Source organism: Anoplolepis gracilipes, chromosome 16 (assembly GCF_047496725.1).
Source record: "Anoplolepis gracilipes chromosome 16, ASM4749672v1, whole genome shotgun sequence".
NCBI lineage: Eukaryota > Metazoa > Arthropoda > Insecta > Hymenoptera > Formicidae > Anoplolepis > Anoplolepis gracilipes.
In genome coordinates, this window is record NC_132985.1 from 4,370,187 (window position 1) to 4,388,629 (window position 18,443).

Sequence of the window (18,443 nt, forward strand, 5' to 3'; positions counted from 1 at the left end):
GAAAATTACTGTATCTATCACATGCGAAATGATTTCAAGATATCGCGATCGGGAGATAATAAATTGCCACGCTGGGATTTTCTACCTGGAGGCTAAGCTGACACAGCATAACTTCAACAAATACAAATGTATTTTTGTTATCACATTATCGATATTCTTTTGTAATTACATATTGTTTTGGTTATTGTACACTTCAGTTTCAATTCGTTGATCAATTCCGGTATCAGTATACACGGTATTCGCAGGTAAATGTCACAAATTATTGTTTCATGTCAAGAATACATCACTCGACGTGAAAAACTATAAAGGATAGTAAGAAATAAAAAATTTCAGGAAACGACGCGGCGAATCGCATTTACATTGAATCCAAATGAGAGTGGCAGCAATCATAGAAAAATAATCAGCCGATTGTACTTGCTACTTGACCGTACTCAGTTGTACCTCACAATTTGTTAATGACAAGAGACCCTCGAGGTGAAGTATCCGCGGCTTAATCGACAAGTGCTACCGAACGGGGCTTGCTATGAGTGCACTTGATAAAACAACAACATTTTCCCTCCTATCTGTATTTATTTATGCAACAATTCACACATACACAGATTCAAATTGTTGCACAAATACAATTATCGCTATGAAAAACGTCATTCGGTGCGAAAAAGAAAAAAAATCGCGTTATCTTAAAAATTAATGATATTTGTGATGGTGAAAGAGAAAGTATTGTTTGCAGGAGAGAGAGAGAGATTTAATATACGATGACAATGATGTAATTTTAAATATGGGATGTATCATCGCGTGGCACAACTCTTTCGTTAAATTTCCAGGACGTTATTTATCTGTCCATCCAGTACATCTATGACATATGGTCTAATCTTCGCTTATCTCGGTTAAAGCGATAAGGGTGAGTTGTTGCGCGTCGCAAAAAAAAAAAAAAAAAAAAAAAAAAAAGAAAAATGAAAAAGAAAAAATGAAAAAATCGACGAGCTCGCTATCTCTAATAATTTTATGAAAAGGTGGGACTTGAAAAGAAATTACGGACACTGTGATCATAGTCTGTAGTAAAAAATTGATATAATTTTGAACGACGCAAACATTTGTGCCGCTCAAGATAAGAGGTCGAAGCTATCAAATATTTGGTCTGTATTGATTTAAACTAGTTATCAGTACTATATAGTTATGATATAATATCGAAGTAATCGCTCAAAGAGGCGCACTAGATGTATATATATATATAATTACGATCAAATAATTTATTATCGTAAGAACAATAATTTATTATCGTAAGAACAAGTACATATTTTCTTAACGATATAACATACAATATAAAACAACCTCATTAACATTATTGTACATTTGCGAAATAAAGGAAAAAAATATTAATTATAATTAACTATAATAAAAGATTATAAATTATAGAATTATAAATTACACCGATGGTCTGCACGTGTATTTCTTATATTTTTACGATCAAAATTAAGATGATCGAAATGAATAGAGACAATAGAAAATGAATGAATGTGTGAATGAATAGTTTCGACATACATAGTTTGATATTATCGTCATTGATGTTTGGAAATGTGTCCAAAAGAATTAAATAGATATATTGTTACGTTGCCAGAAAAAAAAACATACGCATGTACAATTATAGCTTGAAAAAAAAGTTACACGATAATGCTTTAATTAAGAATGTTGCAAACTTTTTCTTTTCAACGAAACAAATTTAGAAAATGATAATAAAAGGGAGGATATGAGTCAACTTCTATATTTATGTCCTAGTTCTTTTTTTACAGTATACAAAAAAGATGGAAAGTTTGCACATATATTATGATATAATCGTATTGATTGAAACTAAATTTGTTTCGCATCTATCAACAATTCTGGAATGTAAGACATAATAATCATTTCTCCGTGCGCGGATATTTATATTATTACATAAATAAATAAGTTTGTATCCAATGAAACCAGTTCAAGCAGTTTTAAAGATAACGCGCAGACTTTAGTCACACTTTCGTACACGTTGCGTTTTGCATTACCGTATCAAAGAAACAAAATACGCATAATTTACCATCGGCAAATTACGTAATCGCCGAGATAGACGCAATGTTTCGTCTAAGTACGATAATGTTTGATGCGTACTTTGAACGCACTTGATTTAGATGCAGCGCATCGATTCGTTGTCGCTTGTCTAGACAAAGTTTCCATCAGAATCCGAGAGTGAAATTGATGATTGGATGGCATAAAAAATAATTGGGAACGTCAAATCGAAAATATGTGCGTGATAATCGACAATTGTCCAATTAATTTCTCTATTTCTCTCAGTATTATATTAACACAAGTGTCGATTTTCGAACGCAATGCATAAATGTTTACCGTTTTTTTCCCCTGTTGTTTCGCATGCAAACTGTAATTATTCTCGAAAGAGAGAAGGCGCGATTGTGCGTTCAAGGAAGTACGCGATAATGACAGCTTTAGATCAGTTTGAGTGAAACCGTCCAACAGAAAAAAACGTGAAAAAAATTCGACGAAACATTTCGATTTTTCGAATTATTTTTCTGGAAACAATAAAATTGCCGAGTAACTGGCAAGAGATAACGACATTTTCTCGACGAGGTTGACAATTTTATAAGAGAATGTATCGATAGTACGAGATATCTTTATTATATCTCGACTGCGACGGAGGAGATATCTCATTCTAAATCGTACTTAATCCCCGAGAATTGCGTAACTGTCGATGATGTTCGATGGCGTGCGATATTGTATCATTGATAATCTCTTTGCGAAGAGAAGATTTCATGTTCTCTTTCCCGCTCTCCTTCTCTTTCTCTCTATTTCACCTTCATTGATTATTTTTTCCTGCGGTTACCGTGACTCGTGCGTTTACCTTTGTGACATTTACTCACGTTCGTACTGCGTTTCTCGACGACCGCGCCATTGTTAGCCGCTCCGGACGTTTTCGACGTCTCTGTCGAAAGAGAATTAAAATCAGATCTTTTACAGATGATCTGAATAAATTAGACGATTTAGCGACGTAGCAAAGCCAGCTCATGCGAAGTGCGTAATTGACTATGTATACCTGAAATCATTGATGCTGAGATGAAATGTATTTCACCGTTGGCATACTTGTTCGCCTTTAGGGAGTCTCTCGAGACGCATTCTAGACAAATTAATAATGTGAATGCCATTAACTTTATTTATTTAAAAACACGATACATTTTGATATATTTATTTTTATATTCAGTCAAAAAATTGTCGCAAAAGCATTTCATCGAAAAATGTAGTTCAATAATTTCCATTAGTGTTCTGTCGATTATACTTTCTGTACAAAATTTTCAATTTTTCTTAAATCGATTGTACAATTTTAATGAAATTATTTCATATGCCTACATATATATACTTGTGTGTGTATGTTCTTTATTTTTCTCTTATGATTAAATAATTTATTAAAACGATAAAGGCCGAATCGCGAATAAATACAATCGATTTACATGATTAACTGACTCAGTGTTCTTTCACATAAATATTTTATATATCGGTGTTTTACATTTTAAAATCAATTTTTTACAAAATGTTCTTTCAACGAAACGAAGAGTCGAATTATCCTTTCGGTTGCGCGATTTACGTTGCCGTTTTATTTCGATCTCATACGTCAGGATCACCGATAAAATAATCCAAGTAATTTAAAACAATGAGACAAGAGAAAGAATCGCGTCACTCTTCTTCAATGAAATTTTAATATCGCTATCGTCACGTGCAAAACAAAGTAGTTTCGCCGATAGCGCGATTATTATGCCTCCCCATGTTTCGCTATATTTAGAGTACTCTACAAATGAAGATACAATCAAAAAGATAATGAGCCTGTATAAAAAAAATAGATCTTTCAAATTTACAAATGGTCAATGTATTAATTTTTAGATTAAAAAGAAATTTTATTTTATATTCTTTCTACACAAAAAATATTACCTTTCTAGTGATTGTATCTCACCAGTCACAGATTAATTCTGTATAATCGTTAATAATAACGCTAATCATTAATAACATTGATAACAACTCGTCGACGAAATTTGCATGCTTATTATGTAATGTATAATACTACTGAATGAATCTCTATGCGATTATGGTTCAGCCGGCAATTCGGTCGACACGGAAAGCAAATGCGCATGCGAGCAAAGCATATACAAGAGAAGGATCAACGAGAAGGTAAAAAAAAAATAATAAGCCCTACGCGAAGCAGCCACAAAGGAGAAGCAGTATCACTTACTCTCGGCGATCGCCGTCTTCGGCGTGTCGCTGTCTGAGCTGATCGGCGAGTAGAATATTGAATCCCCTTCCTGGCTGGACCTGTCGGACGTATAACACGTGGGCGAGTCAATGCGCTGCGAGAAGCGCTCCTCTACCTTGTCGCGGCTCTCCTTGGCCAGCAATCTCTAAATCCGTTGAACACGCACGTTGAACATTTACGCACCTTGATTTTAAAGCGCCGTAAAAAATGTTCCTCGGTATATCATTCGATTTGCGTCGCGTGCGAAAATTATTAAATAAATTTTTAATTTATAAATTATAATTTATAAATTATAATCATTATTTAAATAAATAATTTTATAAATGTTTTTGCTTTTAATTGCTAATCTCTCGCGCTCTTTTGAGAGACAGAAAAGGAGAACAAAATTTGTTTATGGTATCATTTTTTTTCGCTCGTGTGATAGTACGCGCTCGTTTTCGTAATTTTCAATGGCGGTCAAGAACTCGAGATATCGAAAGATCGATTTTAATCAACGTTCTTTACAACTCCTAATATTTCTCGACGATTACCTGGTCCTGGTCGCAAACTTGCGCGGCGTTTCGTTCGGCGGCCTGAAACTGCTCGATCATGTTTTGCACGGTTGTTGTCCTGCCAAGTAGCAAGTTAGCGTCTTCGATAATATCGCGAAGCTCGGTGGAAGACACGTTACCGTCATCCTCGTCGACCTCATCGTTGTCATCATCCTCGTTGTCCTTGTCATTGCTTTCGTTGCTCGAAACGCTACAATTGGCCGGCTGAAAAAGATGATAGCTAAAACGCCAGATAAATCTTCCATATCACGCGAAGGCTCATGCACGCAAGACTAAAAATATAAATGAAACGAACAGCGTATATCGTGCAAGTCGTTGTAGGCTATCTATCGAAGAAGGAGGGTCACGTCAAGTCATCGAGTTTCCTTCGAGTTTGCAAATTGAATACGAAACGCTAATTTTGACGCCACTTCGATGATAGGATAAAAATGTGAATTATTTTATTTATGAAGCAAAATAAATGATATTTTTTACTGTATAAATAAATAACATCGTTATTTACTGTATGAGCCTAATCCTCTACAGTTTGTTTATATATTTATTTGTAAATCTGTACTTTATCAATGTGTTACATCTCGATTACTCACATCGAAATCCTCATCTTCATCGCTAGTTTCCAAGGCAAGTCGATCGATCTTCTCTTTCAGAGTCTCTTCTTCTTCATCATTCTTCATCTCCTTCTCGTCCTCCTCGGATTCGCTGTAAGATATCAAGTTTCCTTGCTTCTCTGTAGCATCTGTTGATTCCGTTCCTGATTTTTCTTCCGACGTTGTCGTCGCCTTGAAAAAACGTCTCGTTGTTATCGAATGATAATCTCCAATAATCTTCTCAAGAGATTTTTAGCAATATGAAAGACATCATAATTCGTGTGTAAATATTTAAAAATATAAAATTCCAAAAATATGCAAAATGTCATACGAAGGATATAAAGGACATCAGATTAAAATACTCAAAAAAAGGAAAAATATTTTTAGAAATTGGTACACACACACACACACACACATACACATATAAAGAGAATTTGCATGCAATCTTAATATACTTGAACGCAATTTAAATTCACGTGGAATCAGTGCTTTTTACTTACTGTCTCGGGATCGAGGACGCTACTAACATGGATTTTAGTGGGTGGTGGCGATGGGATGGGTTCGGACGTGTCCAGACAGGACAAACTCGACAAAGTCAGACGAATGGATTTGATGAGGATTCTTCTGGCCTCGTTCATCGATGATTTCTCATCCTACACCCACCACCACAAGACTATTATCATGCTATTAATCCGATTATCTTTTCTTACATGATCGATCGAAAAAAGCGCGTACGTTCTTACCTTGTCCTGTTTCTCTCTTGTCCCGCTGTTCTTTATGTTATTCAGTCGCGTGCGACTTAACTGCAAAAATTTCACCTGTCGGGGGAAGCGTTTAGATGATAAACTAGACAAGCGATAAAGAGGATTGCAATATCTGAATAAGTAAGTAGCAAAATAATATTTGTGAATTTTATAAAACTGTTTTATAATGGAAAAGTCAATGTAGAGTATGAAGCTTGCTTTATTATTTTTTTATCGATGCGAAAAACGATGAACGACGTTAAACTGCGAATTAAACATCGTGCAAAAACGAAACGTACCAAACTGCTTGGTGTGATTCGAGAGTAACCCATTATGAAAGCGCCAACATTTATCGTCATCCTGATCGTACGTAGCATCATCAAACTCGGCAAAAAAAAGATCCACGGCAATGGTCTCACGAATTCCGATTTTTCCGAGGATTTCCCATTTTCGTCTGAAACGAGCAAATTCCGGAGGGAGGGTAAATTCGTGACTGATCTCACCTCCATATTTATGGATCGTACCTTCAGCGATCTCCTGACAGGGTAAACTCCATTCCGCGCACTTCTCCACGGTCCAGAGAAAATTGTCCGCGAATCTCAGTACTGTTTGACCCAACGTGCTTTGCACCGCGATTGTTTGCAGCAATTTCAGTTCCGGATAGATGTAATCATCTTCCGGTGTCTCCTTGACTGTCTAACGAACAGGTGAACAATACAATTTGTTTGATAATCGGCTGTTCATCGGTATATTTTATGAAAATATAGGTTTGGAATACTCACTGCGGCTGATGAACTCTTGTGTCCCACGGTCATGCTTATGTCGAAAGTTTAAATACAGTACCTGTGCAGAAAAAATACAAACAACATGAACGGCCTGTTTACGAATTTAATTTTAAAACTATGCGAGTTTGAACATAACTATATCGCACCTATTTAAAAAATATATATACATTAACTGTCAAAATGATTGTTGGATAATATAAAATAAAAAATTAATAAAATAATAAAAAAGTAATAGAAAATAAAAATAATTAAAAAATAATAGAAGACATAACAAATTTATTCATCTGAAAAATTAAATTTTTCTTCTCTTTCATAAACTTTTAAAAAAATATTTATTCAAAAATTTTCGATAATATACGTTTATATATATATATATATATATATGTGTGTGTGTGTGTGGGTGTGTATGTGTATCTACTTATAATTTATATTCTTATCTGATCGTAGACAAATCATTCTAGTAATATGTTTATATGTGCGGATTCGTTAATGATCGTCAACAATCTCTCTCTCATTGAATCTTTTAAGGCCGGCTCAAGTTTTAATGACTCAGATACACAAAATAGACAATAAGAAACAACGATAAATTGTTATCGAGAAGACATGACCTCGCCTTATCAGAGGACGGAACGCCGAAAGAAAGCCCAATAACGTATTCTCATTGCAAAACACATATGCACACGATCACAGTGAGATAAATTAAACATTTCACAGCAATATCTAGCAAGTTCTAGATTTTGCGGATTTTATAACAATAATCTATACGCGTGCAGTTTACACTCTTGTGAAGTGACAGTTATATCGACTTTCGCATTTTAAGAATTTTTTGCATAAGTATATGATCGACGATAAATTTAAAATTTAATCTTCAAATATATTTTAATAAATTACAGAAATGTAGAACATTGACGAGAATGAAGAGAAATTATTATAAAAATATTTGAGTTTTAAAACATGTTCTTATAATTTGTTGCAATATTTCAATATATATTTCGCGAACACATTTTGATAGAGATTATTTATTTATTTAATAAATAAGTAAATAAATAAAATTTATTTATTTATACATGCCAATTTATATTTCTAGAGACAGGTAAAATATCTTTCAAGCCGAACGAGAGAGAATAACTGAAGATGGTGATGTTTGTTAAATGGAATGCAATATACTGAGCTATTATAACAACATATTTTGTTTTCATCTACCTCGATTTTTTAGATTTAACATTAATCGCACTTTCCGCGGTTGCAACGGCAAATTTTTGTAATACAATCATCGTGAGAGCATATTTGTGATCTTAAAAATTCTTACATCTCGTGCGCGCATGACATATAAGTGCGCATGATACACAAGCAAATGTAATTTACTGACCACGCAACTTTTTTGATTTTGCTTTATCAATGACATTTCTTTCACATACAAAGTCCACATGTAATTTAACAGATAAAAACAATTTAATGTAGCTTTTTTTGGGTCAAACTCGATGGCAGGAATATTACAGAATAATTTGTCGTGAATGCTGGAAGCATCCAGAAAATAATGTGTGCGCTGTACAATAAGAGAGAGAGAAACTAATATAAACGTTAAAACATTTAATTGCGTAATTTTTATTCCCATAAATTTGTTATGCAAAATTAATGGATTTAATTAATAGTCGGACGGATTTTTTAATTGTAGTTAATATTTATGTGTAATATCGATACTATTAACAAATTCGTGAGAAGTAAACTTTCTCGTAGCTTTTTGCTTTATAATCTTCTATTTTTAGAGATATATATATAATCTGAAAATAAAGTTTGCGAAATAAATAACATGCAAAATTAGAACATACATATATATATAGTATAGATTAATAAACTTTCTCGTTATTTTCGAGAAGAAATTATATACTGCATTAAATATTGCAATTTGTCAAATAACAAATCTTAGATATTTCTCTTACGTGTCAATTAGAGCGATAATAAAGAATTGTGTCTGTAAAGTGTCTAGCACAAAAACTTTCACTACTGGATTCTACTATCGTCTTACTCACTTACATTTACATCGGTCATTTGGTTATCGTAGTTACGATGTGTTTGTCTTTTCAGTTTTTATCGTGTTTTCGCGCGACAGATCTTGTTGATTGTATATCAAATATATCATTCTATCAATATAATATAAACACTCCATCAATATAATATAAAAACTCTGGATATATATGTATGTTTGTATACATAGGAATTAAATCAGAACAATTAAAAAATTATTAAAAAATTTTAAAACACCTATTGTGTGTTATAAGTTATATAAGTCGCGGCTCTATTTTATTTTTTGAAGTTTACTTTTACAAAATTATATATCTGTGTATATATGTATGTAATAAAATATATATCTTTTATTAAGACAGTATATATAAAAAAATCATTTGTTAGTTAAAAGAGTCATTTCGCATATCCCCCTTCCCCTCTATTGTTATTTATAATTATATTATTTAATATAGCAAAGTTTTTCTGTAAATGTAAAAATATAAATTATTAATTATGAATGCGAACTATTTTTATTTCTGTTTATAAATCAACTTGTATTTATTTTGATATCACTGTTCGGTAGTATATTTAATCGATGACTGAATTCGCGATTCTCGATTTAATGTTTACAATGTTTAGGTCAGAAAGGGCAGATTTCCAAATAGCATCACATACTAATCAATACATAAATCTACAGTTGAGTGATTTCGATGCTAATTATTCTCTATAACGTATTAGAAGTCTCTCGATTTAATTCAATCTTTTTTCGATTAAAAATTTATAAATACACAAATTTGCGTACTGTTAATACATATATCATATAACAATAATGAATAACACACTGCCATGTAGTCTTCTTCTAAAGCGTAGAAAACAGTAGTATAAGAAACTTTTCCATCGATTATATCAACATACGTCATTTTCGCGATATATATCTGTCTTTAAATTTAATTCAACCTTAGTAATTACCTTGATATGAAGGATTTTCGTCTTCTTCAGATTATTAAATGGCGAGATATTATAGATACGAAGAGAGCCTGGTTGAAGACAACGATTACTGCTGCTGACAATGATCCTCCACGCCACGTAACCACTAATTTTAACGTCCTATATCGGTGATAAGCTGTACTCCCGATGACAAGTACTCGATCATACGCCGAGGCTCTCACAACTGCGAGATGCTCAGAGTGAACCGAGAGATCAAGTTTCCAAGCTTCATTGGACAGTGACGTAACAATTTTAAGTGGCGTTCGATGATATCAGGCCCCGAAAAGTGACTCAAGTTTACGCAATGTTGGAGATTTTGCGTGCAGATTCATAATAAAGCACAATAATAGTTCTAACAAAATAGTAGAGAAAAAAATGCATCTCGTAAGTTTTTAAAAAAATATATGATTCGACAGAAACCGACAGAAGAGTATCACTAGTTTCTCGTTTATTATAATTTCTTTTTTTTTCAATTTATATACCTATGTGTGAAGCATATTTTCTTGACCAATTATGAGCAAACATATTTACGGTCATCTCATTAATTTTTTAAATATTTTTTTACGATAATATGTAAGACGGGTTTGCGCTATTACGTCATATGTTGCTTATTATTAAGATTAATTTTTTACAACCAGTAATTTATCTCTGACGAGTAGCTCTGTTCTTTGCAAAAAAGTTATTTAATTCCATTTGACAGATGATTCTACAATTGTAGAGTTTAAAAAAAATTAACAATTTAAAAGTTTACCTCTTTTTTTGCCGCGAGAATTTTAAGACTATAAAACATTACCGACATCTTTGATTGCGCAAAAACAAACTTGACATGATTCAAAGGATTCGAAAATAATCCGCATTCTATTTCTCCCTTTCTCGGATCGATTTTATTAAACGTTTATTACATCGGCAAATTTCAAATTTCGAAGCATATATGCGCACATACAGAGCGATGAACAGAGCGCAAGCCAAAAATTATATACCTTCTCTTCCTTGCTAGAACTTAGTAAAGACTTAGTAGTACGTAGTGCAAATTACACTCTAATCAGACAATTATTATTCACAATGTGATCGACGCTCCTTTCATTTGAAATTAAATCCGATTCTTAAGCGATCAATGTCGATCTCGACATTGATTCGATAATCAATATCGAAAGCGCCCGCGCACATACGCACACACACATGCTAAAAACACGTAAGCATTCGCGCAAAACTTCTACACACCGTACCCCTTTCGCTCATTGTCTCTCTCACTCGCGTCTGCTCTCGAATCGTGTAATTTTACAGATTTTGTTTTTCTTATGAAAGTGGAATACAGCAGCATCGTAACCGGTGATATTTAATAAAGAAACACTTTGTACGATTCAGAATATTTTTATCGGAATCTTAAAGAGTTCATCGCATTTTTTAAGGCCATTCTTCACATCTCGATAGACTCGTGGAGATGCATACATGATCATTTTTTTTTAAATCGATTTATACGGGATAAACGTTTTAATAGACGAATATTTTTCAATACGAGTTTTAACTTTAATTAGTCTTTCAAATTTTTACAATGTAGTAATATCGAGCGCATAAGCGTGCCATTTTGTTTCGCAATCTGCCTTCGCAAAGCGCACACTGTTTCATTTATTGAAAAATCAAAGTACACAATCTTTATGTGTCTCTACCGATGTATTATACAGTAGCTTTTTATGTGTGTTGATAAGACGTAGAATAGAATGTCGATGAGTGAAATTGAATTTTAATCACTAACATGATTTATATCCAAGAAATATTTTCACCGACAGAATGAAAGTCTACTGCTCAGTAAAATCGTTAAGTGTATCGGACACATTAGAGAGCACATCGCACAAAGAAAACAAGTCGAACGAAGATTGAATAGCTCTGGGCTGAATTTCTCAGCAGGATCAACATTATGTAGATAACTATAGATTTCAAAAGATAAACTATGGGTTGGGTAAAGAGCTTCGCGCGACTCGTTATCTCGATACAAACTTAATACATTTACAAACAAAACACGCATTTAAAAAAAAAAAAGTGTAATTAACGTAAGTTGCTACATAACAATACGGATGCAGATAACATTAGATATCAATATCCCCGATATAAATTTGTAGGAATTCATCATTGATCTTCGGAACTCTACCACATCGTAACGCTATAAGGAAATGTAATAATTTGTGAAAGATTATTGATTTTCTTCCTCTAATTATCTTCTCCTTTTTCTTATCCTCTCAACAGTCAGAACAAGTTATTCAAGTGCACTACTCGACTTATGTCTATTCTAAAGTCGTGCGTAAAATCTTAATGAATTCGGTGAATTTTATTTATTAATGAAACGAATGCACACACACAATCCGTTAAAACTGCTGAGCTTGTTGATGTAAAGTAGCTTACAATAATTATGCAAGGGGTACTCTGATATTGGTTCGCAGGCATAATAAACCGAAACGCACTTGGATAATTTGCTGTTATTCATTTCGATTACACATTCGTAAATAAAAAAAGGTTAATATTCTTCCTCATCATCGGGCGCAAGCCCGTCCCCTTCCAATTCCTCAGGTGGTGCAAAACCGTCCTGAAAAGATATACGTTGTATATTTGAAGAAAAATATCTCTTACTATTACTTATTATTCTATAATATATAATACATTTAATCTATAATTACAAAATAAAAAAATATCATACAAATCTCTAATAAATAAAACATAAAGATAAATTTTATATGATATTTAATCACATTAAAAAATATTACTCATATCTATATCAATGTTAATTTAATAAAAGGACAGAAACATAGAAAAATAGAACATTAAACTCAAACTTAGAAAAACAAAAAATAAATTTGTAAGATATTGCATGGAGTTATTACAAGTTATGAAAGAGATTTGAATACGTGTGTAGTCTAATTATTATAATTAATATGTATCTCTAAAAGTCCAAATCTACAAAGACACACATTATATAAAGACATGAGGGCTGTGAAAAGTATTGATATTTATAATACATATAAAATACAATCGTGCAATTAATTGAAAATTTTATGACACATTTAAGAAAATATCAAGTTAAACTATAATATTAGACGTACTCATGTATTGCAAAATTAGCTGTAAATATTTTTAAGGTCAGTGTCATAGATTTTTCTTAATACTTTTCATTATACATTAATTACGAAATACAATCAAAGCGCGCAAAACATTTTCATTACCTTATAAGAAAGAACGCGCCTGTTACAAACATAAAAAAATGTGTTTATAGTGTCATCTCAGCTGTCTTCTGTTCTACTAAATCCTGGTCATCCTATAATATTACAGCATCACATTGTTTTGTATAAGTCTTAATTAAAATTCTGCTTTTAATTACCAATTTTATTTGCATATAGAAAGTAGAGAAAAATATAGACGTTTAGTGCTCTGTTTAGTCATGATGATTAAAATGTGTCAATGTCTTTTCAATAAATAATAATTTTGTAGCTCTCATGTCTTGTACAAAATTCACCAAGCTTATTAATTAAAAAAATTATTTTGATATTGTTGTTATATAGTTATATATAGTTTAAGCAAATATAATTAAGCAAAAAATGTTATAATAAAAATTAACTATAATAAAAATTAACAATCAAGTAAATTGGAAGGGACACAATTACCTCTGTTGCATAAAGGACCTCTAAAATTTTCTGTACAATAGGTGGAGGATCACCGCCGTTGTCGCAATCTTGACACATGACTTCAATGTCACGTAATTTTCCAAAATAGAAATCTCTTTCCTTTTCCAGACCTTCAACTGACATCTTCAACTCGACCAACTAAAATATTTCACAAATTTTCGTTCGCAAAAGAAAATATGTACAAAGGATATATATATTTCTCTATAAATATTTATTAAATGGAATAATTGTGTATAATGTGTACCTGTGCACGAAGTTCTTCAGTCTTTTCAGTATCACCACGATTGCCAACCATTGTGTTCTTGGGTTGCGCACGATATGGTGGTGGGACTTTATTTACTATAGAGATAAAAAAACATTTTAAAATACTATGTCAAAATATTAGTAATTATTAATAGTTCTATTCATATGCATGGAAACAATTTGTATCACAATTGTATAAAATTGTGTAAGAATTAACAAAACTATAGATTTAGACATACATATAAGCTATGTTGTGGAAGCAAAAAGATGCATGCAGGATTGTGTTTCAAAATCATGCACAGTACGTGTATGCTACACAATTGTAATAATATATCTTACAAAAAAGAAATATATATAAAATAAAATTTTTCTATTATGGAATTATATATTCTATTAGAATTACAAGACAAATGTTTTTAAAGAAATAGGAAATAATCCTCATGTTAATACAGCTTAACTTGTACAGTACAGTGCACTAACAAGTGTTGATAATAATACCTGTTACAGATTAATGTTAATAAAAATAATCATCACAGACTAGTGGAAGGCTATAGCAATTGTTTCAGGGTTTACTTTGTGTGAGGGGACAATATATTTTAGCTACGTGTAAAATATTTCATACAAAAAATATCTCATTCTCGGTCAATTACATGTTCATTGAAATTTTGCTCCTTATTTTAATACTTATTTTTTTCACATATTGCAATAATACAATATATCCCAGTATTAATGGAACTACGATACTCCGATATAATTACTGAACATAGATTAGGAACGAATTTTATTTTTTTTACCATATTTTTTTAAAAATATATCTCAATATCAAAACATGTACAAAACTAAGGAAGTAAAACGTGTAAATAACGAGAATTACAATTAAAAACGGAAAAAGATATCGAATTTCACCTAAAACGTTTGTACTATCTGGACGCATGGAAGATGGATGTCCCTCACCTAAAGGCAAATTCCATTTAAAATTATTTACGTCATATTATGCAATAACTGATAATTGAAACTTCTGTTGAAACGTCTAGAGTAATGGGAAATATGTAACTCCAATTCCTATACACAAGGTTTCCTATATAGATAAGATGTAGACTAGTATTACCATATTATTTGTCATAAAGAATACGGTAGTATTTCAATCCTATCTATATGGAAGACGTTTTATATCTCAGAAATCTTAAAAAAAAAAAAAAAAAAAAAAAGTTTAATGACAGCGTAATTCTGCTGACACAGCATTCATTCATGTAATATTAATAACTCGCCTATAGTAAGATCAGTCAGATAAAATAGAACATCAAAAAAGACAATCAAATCAACAATGATCGATTAGTAGAAATCTGTGTTAATGTACAAGTTTAAAGTTATACTTGAAAAAAGATTCGTTCTATTGGATCTTATTTTTTTTTTTAATGGTTAAGAATCAAACTTTTCTGTATATCAGAGAAGATCATTAAGTGATCATTAAGAAGATCATTAAGTACCAGAAGTACGAGGAGCGGGCTTAGCCAAATTTACTGTGTCACGTGGCGAAGTACGTTTCGCATTAGAACCACCACGCGGTGCATTATTTCCGCCGCTACCCATAGGCTCTCCGCCTCGCATAGTAAGCGCATCGTAATCTGCTCCCGAGTAGTTTGCATCAAAGAACTTCTTGAACCACTGCAAAAACTCAAAGTTGTCTTGGAATCTGCCTTTCACCAGCCTATCAATTGGCACAATCTGCAAATGAGGAGTGTGTGTATGTGCAAAATAAAATAAAACACAACAAACGTGAACAAATTATGCCAAATACATGATGCAAACATGATTTTATATATGAAAATAACCGTTTTTAACATAATATTGCAAAAAAAGCACTATGTTTTTATGGCAATACTAAATATGAGAATTAAATAAGAAAGTTATTATTAAACTGTGACAGAAATATACTGTGATTTTGTCTTGTCTATTACGATAATTAATGTAAAAGATTATAGATAGTATATGTATTATAAAAATCATAGGTAAAATTCAAATAAATACAATGTCTTCTCTATTTCCTAATATAATCCTTTGCCCCCATATATAAATTTATAGACTATTAAAAATTCCTCTCTCTGGAACTCTTTCTCTTGTTCTAGAAAATTATTTCATATAAATATTTATAAATTATGTATGTAAAAGTGTGCCACATATCTCTCTGTAAATCTTTTATCACATAAATTAATTTCTGTGAGATTTTTGCTACATTATTATTTTATTGTTCATAATGTGAAGAGTGCATATACGAGGTGAAGAACATGTGTTTACATGTGATATTGTAAAAATAAGCTCATAATACATTTAATGCATATCAATTTAAAATAATACTAAATTATACAATACTACAGATTGCAATATACTATACTATTGCAAGTGATTGCATATTAAAAGTTTGACGTATGCACTTTTAAAATACACACGTGCGTGTTTGCATATGCGTGTGTGGTCTTTTTTTTTTGTTTGTACAGAAATATTATTTGAACATGTAACAACATGCAAAAAGCGGCCGCGATAAAAAATCGGGATTGCAACGATATACCCTGCTGCTGTCGCGGGACGCTGTTACGTTGTTGTATGTGTCTTTGTTGCATCGGTTGCGGTTTCGATTGCGGTGGCAAAGGTACCAACTGGGGATTCGACAAATTGTGCGTCCCGTCCACGCCGGAACCTAACGGTATGCAGCCGCGTGCCTCGTAAGCCTCGTATTCACGACCATCGTAATTCGCGTCGAAAAACTTTTTGAACCACTGTAGAAACTCAAAGTTATCCTGAAAGCGCCCTTTTATCAGCTTGTCCACCGGTATTACCTGAACCATTCCCACGGTTATATCATTACGATTTCCTTCATTCGCACAGATCGTCCTGCCCAAAATAATACTATCGCATATGCTAGACAATCTTAGACCTTGATGCGATTATCATAGTTTACATTTTGCATATATCATAACACCTTATCTTAAAATAATCTTTGTACTATGTTGCCTAATAATAATTTATCTATTTATATATTAATATATTTTCTATAAACTGTATTCACTTTACAATCTCTGATAAGTATCAATAAACAGAAGGGAGATATGCAGTAACATTATAACTCCCAATGTAATTATTTCAATATTGATCTTTTCTAATATAATCTTTCCTAGATATAATTTTTGCCAAATATATCAAGTTTATATGCATTTGTTGCCCTTATGATGCATTTATCAAAGTCTATAATAGAAAGAAAAGAAGGGTAGTGTTTGCTTACCTTATCCACATTCATCTTTTTGAAACCACCTTGGAGAATTTTGAAATTCTGTATATATTCGTGCTCCAAATTGGTCTTGAATTTGACTCTTTTCAAAGGTACGCTGCCTGGAAAGAGCATGTCCATGAACTGACAATAAACCGCTCCGGTGCATAGTTCCTCAATTTTGGTGAACGAGGATTGGAGACAGTCATTCACCCATGCCAACATATCGTGACGACTGAGATTGTCGGATGTCATATTCGTGGCGTAGACGTTAACAGCCATGTTGCTCTGCTTGCTCTAACTAGAAAATAACATATGTATGAAATATTAGCAATTAATCTGGCGGTATCAATGGAATAACGAGATTGTGGCACAATAATATATCGCGGTGGGTGTTAAATTTGACATCGCGATATTATAATTATCGTCATCCTACATAAAGGCCGAAAAAATTGTAATTAAAATCGCGACGGCAATTCGCGCAGTCGGCGTTATAAATAAAGTCGAGATAATCTCTTCGATGCGTGATAAAAAAAACAAGGTGGTCTCAATACACATCGAATTTGCACGCGATCGGCGAGATCAATTGAACGGTCGAACTCGAGAGAGAGAGAGAGAGGATCTCGAGGGGGACAAGATTCCATCCACTTTTTTTCCTACGAAACTGTCTCGCGTTCGCGACATATTCGGCATTTTTTATCGGCGATTTCGGATCGTCCAGACTGACCTCGCCCCCCCTCCCCCCAGGACGTACCTCGAGAGAAAAAGGACTGCGCGTTTGATCCGCGAGACCCGGAGCCCGCGCGACCACAGGCAACGACAACTTACCGCGGATTCACGGAAGGAGAAGGCGGATAATAACAGCGAGAATCGGGAGTGGTTCCTCGTAGATGACAAATGTGCACTAGATTCGTTCAAACGCGCACACAACGGAAACTTCTAACGGTTCCCTCGCCCGCGATTGGCCGGCGCCCGGAGCTGCGCGCGCCAGCGCGTGTCAGCCGCTCGACAGATGTGTCGACTTGGACTGTGGACGTGTTGCGGATGGTGTTTTCGATCTCTACGCGATTTTGACGCGCAGATCCGACGCCTCGCCGAAATCGAAGACTGGCCGCACCACGTGGAACAGAAGTGAGAGAACGAAGAGGTTTGCCTGACAACGGAATACGGCCACAATCTAGTTAGCTTCTAGAAATGTGCGATTATCGACTTAAAGCCACGTTCTTATCGTGACTACGATTGGCGGATTCACATTGCGAGTGAGACTCGATATCCAATTAGAGAGAATTTTATAGAGGGATTTTAGCTAGAAGAAATTCTTTGCGCACGAATAA

At 33.2% G+C, this 18,443-nt stretch overlaps 2 protein-coding genes across 8 annotated transcripts; both read right to left on the reverse strand.

The window, feature by feature from the left end:
* Positions 1-108: 108 nt before the first annotated feature.
* LOC140674913 (uncharacterized) lies at positions 109-10,232 on the reverse strand. 3 transcript variants are annotated; one of them, XM_072908853.1, is made up of 11 exons: positions 9,916-10,232; positions 6,940-7,000; positions 6,682-6,853; positions 6,457-6,611; positions 6,158-6,232; positions 5,915-6,067; positions 5,415-5,606; positions 4,807-5,031; positions 4,256-4,421; positions 3,071-3,151; positions 109-2,959 (listed from the first exon to the last, which is right to left on the reverse strand). In XM_072908853.1, the coding sequence occupies exons 2-11, from the start codon at positions 6,970-6,972 to the stop codon at positions 2,841-2,843; spliced, it is 1,371 nt and encodes a 456-aa protein (XP_072764954.1). In that variant the 5' UTR covers positions 6,973-7,000; positions 9,916-10,232; the 3' UTR covers positions 109-2,840. The 3 variants fall into 3 exon arrangements, with proteins under 3 accessions (XP_072764954.1, XP_072764955.1, XP_072764956.1); XM_072908854.1 differs by lacking the exon at positions 3,071-3,151 and having other exon boundaries at positions 9,916-10,230; XM_072908855.1 differs by lacking the exon at positions 5,915-6,067 and having other exon boundaries at positions 9,916-10,225.
* Positions 10,233-10,793: 561 nt separating this feature from the next.
* Eb1 (microtubule-associated protein RP/EB family member 1) lies at positions 10,794-18,309 on the reverse strand. 5 transcript variants are annotated; one of them, XM_072908862.1, is made up of 8 exons: positions 17,938-18,305; positions 17,125-17,410; positions 15,335-15,572; positions 14,754-14,801; positions 13,849-13,943; positions 13,584-13,742; positions 13,146-13,237; positions 10,794-12,511 (listed from the first exon to the last, which is right to left on the reverse strand). In XM_072908862.1, exons 2-7 carry the CDS (start codon positions 17,389-17,391, stop codon positions 13,190-13,192), a joined length of 855 nt encoding a protein of 284 aa, XP_072764963.1. In that variant the 5' UTR covers positions 17,392-17,410; positions 17,938-18,305; the 3' UTR covers positions 10,794-12,511; positions 13,146-13,189. The 5 variants fall into 5 exon arrangements, with proteins under 5 accessions (XP_072764963.1, XP_072764961.1, XP_072764960.1 ...); XM_072908860.1 differs by lacking the exon at positions 13,146-13,237 and having other exon boundaries at positions 17,864-18,304; XM_072908859.1 differs by lacking the exon at positions 13,146-13,237 and having other exon boundaries at positions 17,938-18,303.
* Positions 18,310-18,443: the final 134 nt, after the last annotated feature.

Excerpts from the sequence above, each read along its gene's own strand:
- LOC140674913 (XM_072908853.1), bottom strand. The coding sequence starts at position 6,972 with ATGACCGTGGGACACAAGAGTTCATCAGCCGCA. Across the intron at positions 6,854-6,939 it reads ACAAGAGTTCATCAGCCGCA|ACAGTCAAGGAGACACCGGA; the intron begins GTGAGTATTCCA and ends CCTGTTCGTTAG. Across the intron at positions 4,422-4,806 it reads AAGTTTGCGACCAGGACCAG|AGATTGCTGGCCAAGGAGAG; the intron begins GTAATCGTCGAG and ends CAACGGATTTAG.
- Eb1 (XM_072908860.1), bottom strand. The coding sequence starts at position 17,391 with ATGGCTGTTAACGTCTACGCCACGAATATGACATCCGACAATCTCAGT. Across the intron at positions 14,802-15,334 it reads GCCCGCTCCTCGTACTTCTG|GTGAGGGACATCCATCTTCC; the intron begins GTACTTAATGAT and ends ATTTGCCTTTAG. Across the intron at positions 12,512-13,583 it reads AGGTCCTTTATGCAACAGAG|GACGGTTTTGCACCACCTGA; the intron begins GTAATTGTGTCC and ends ATATCTTTTCAG.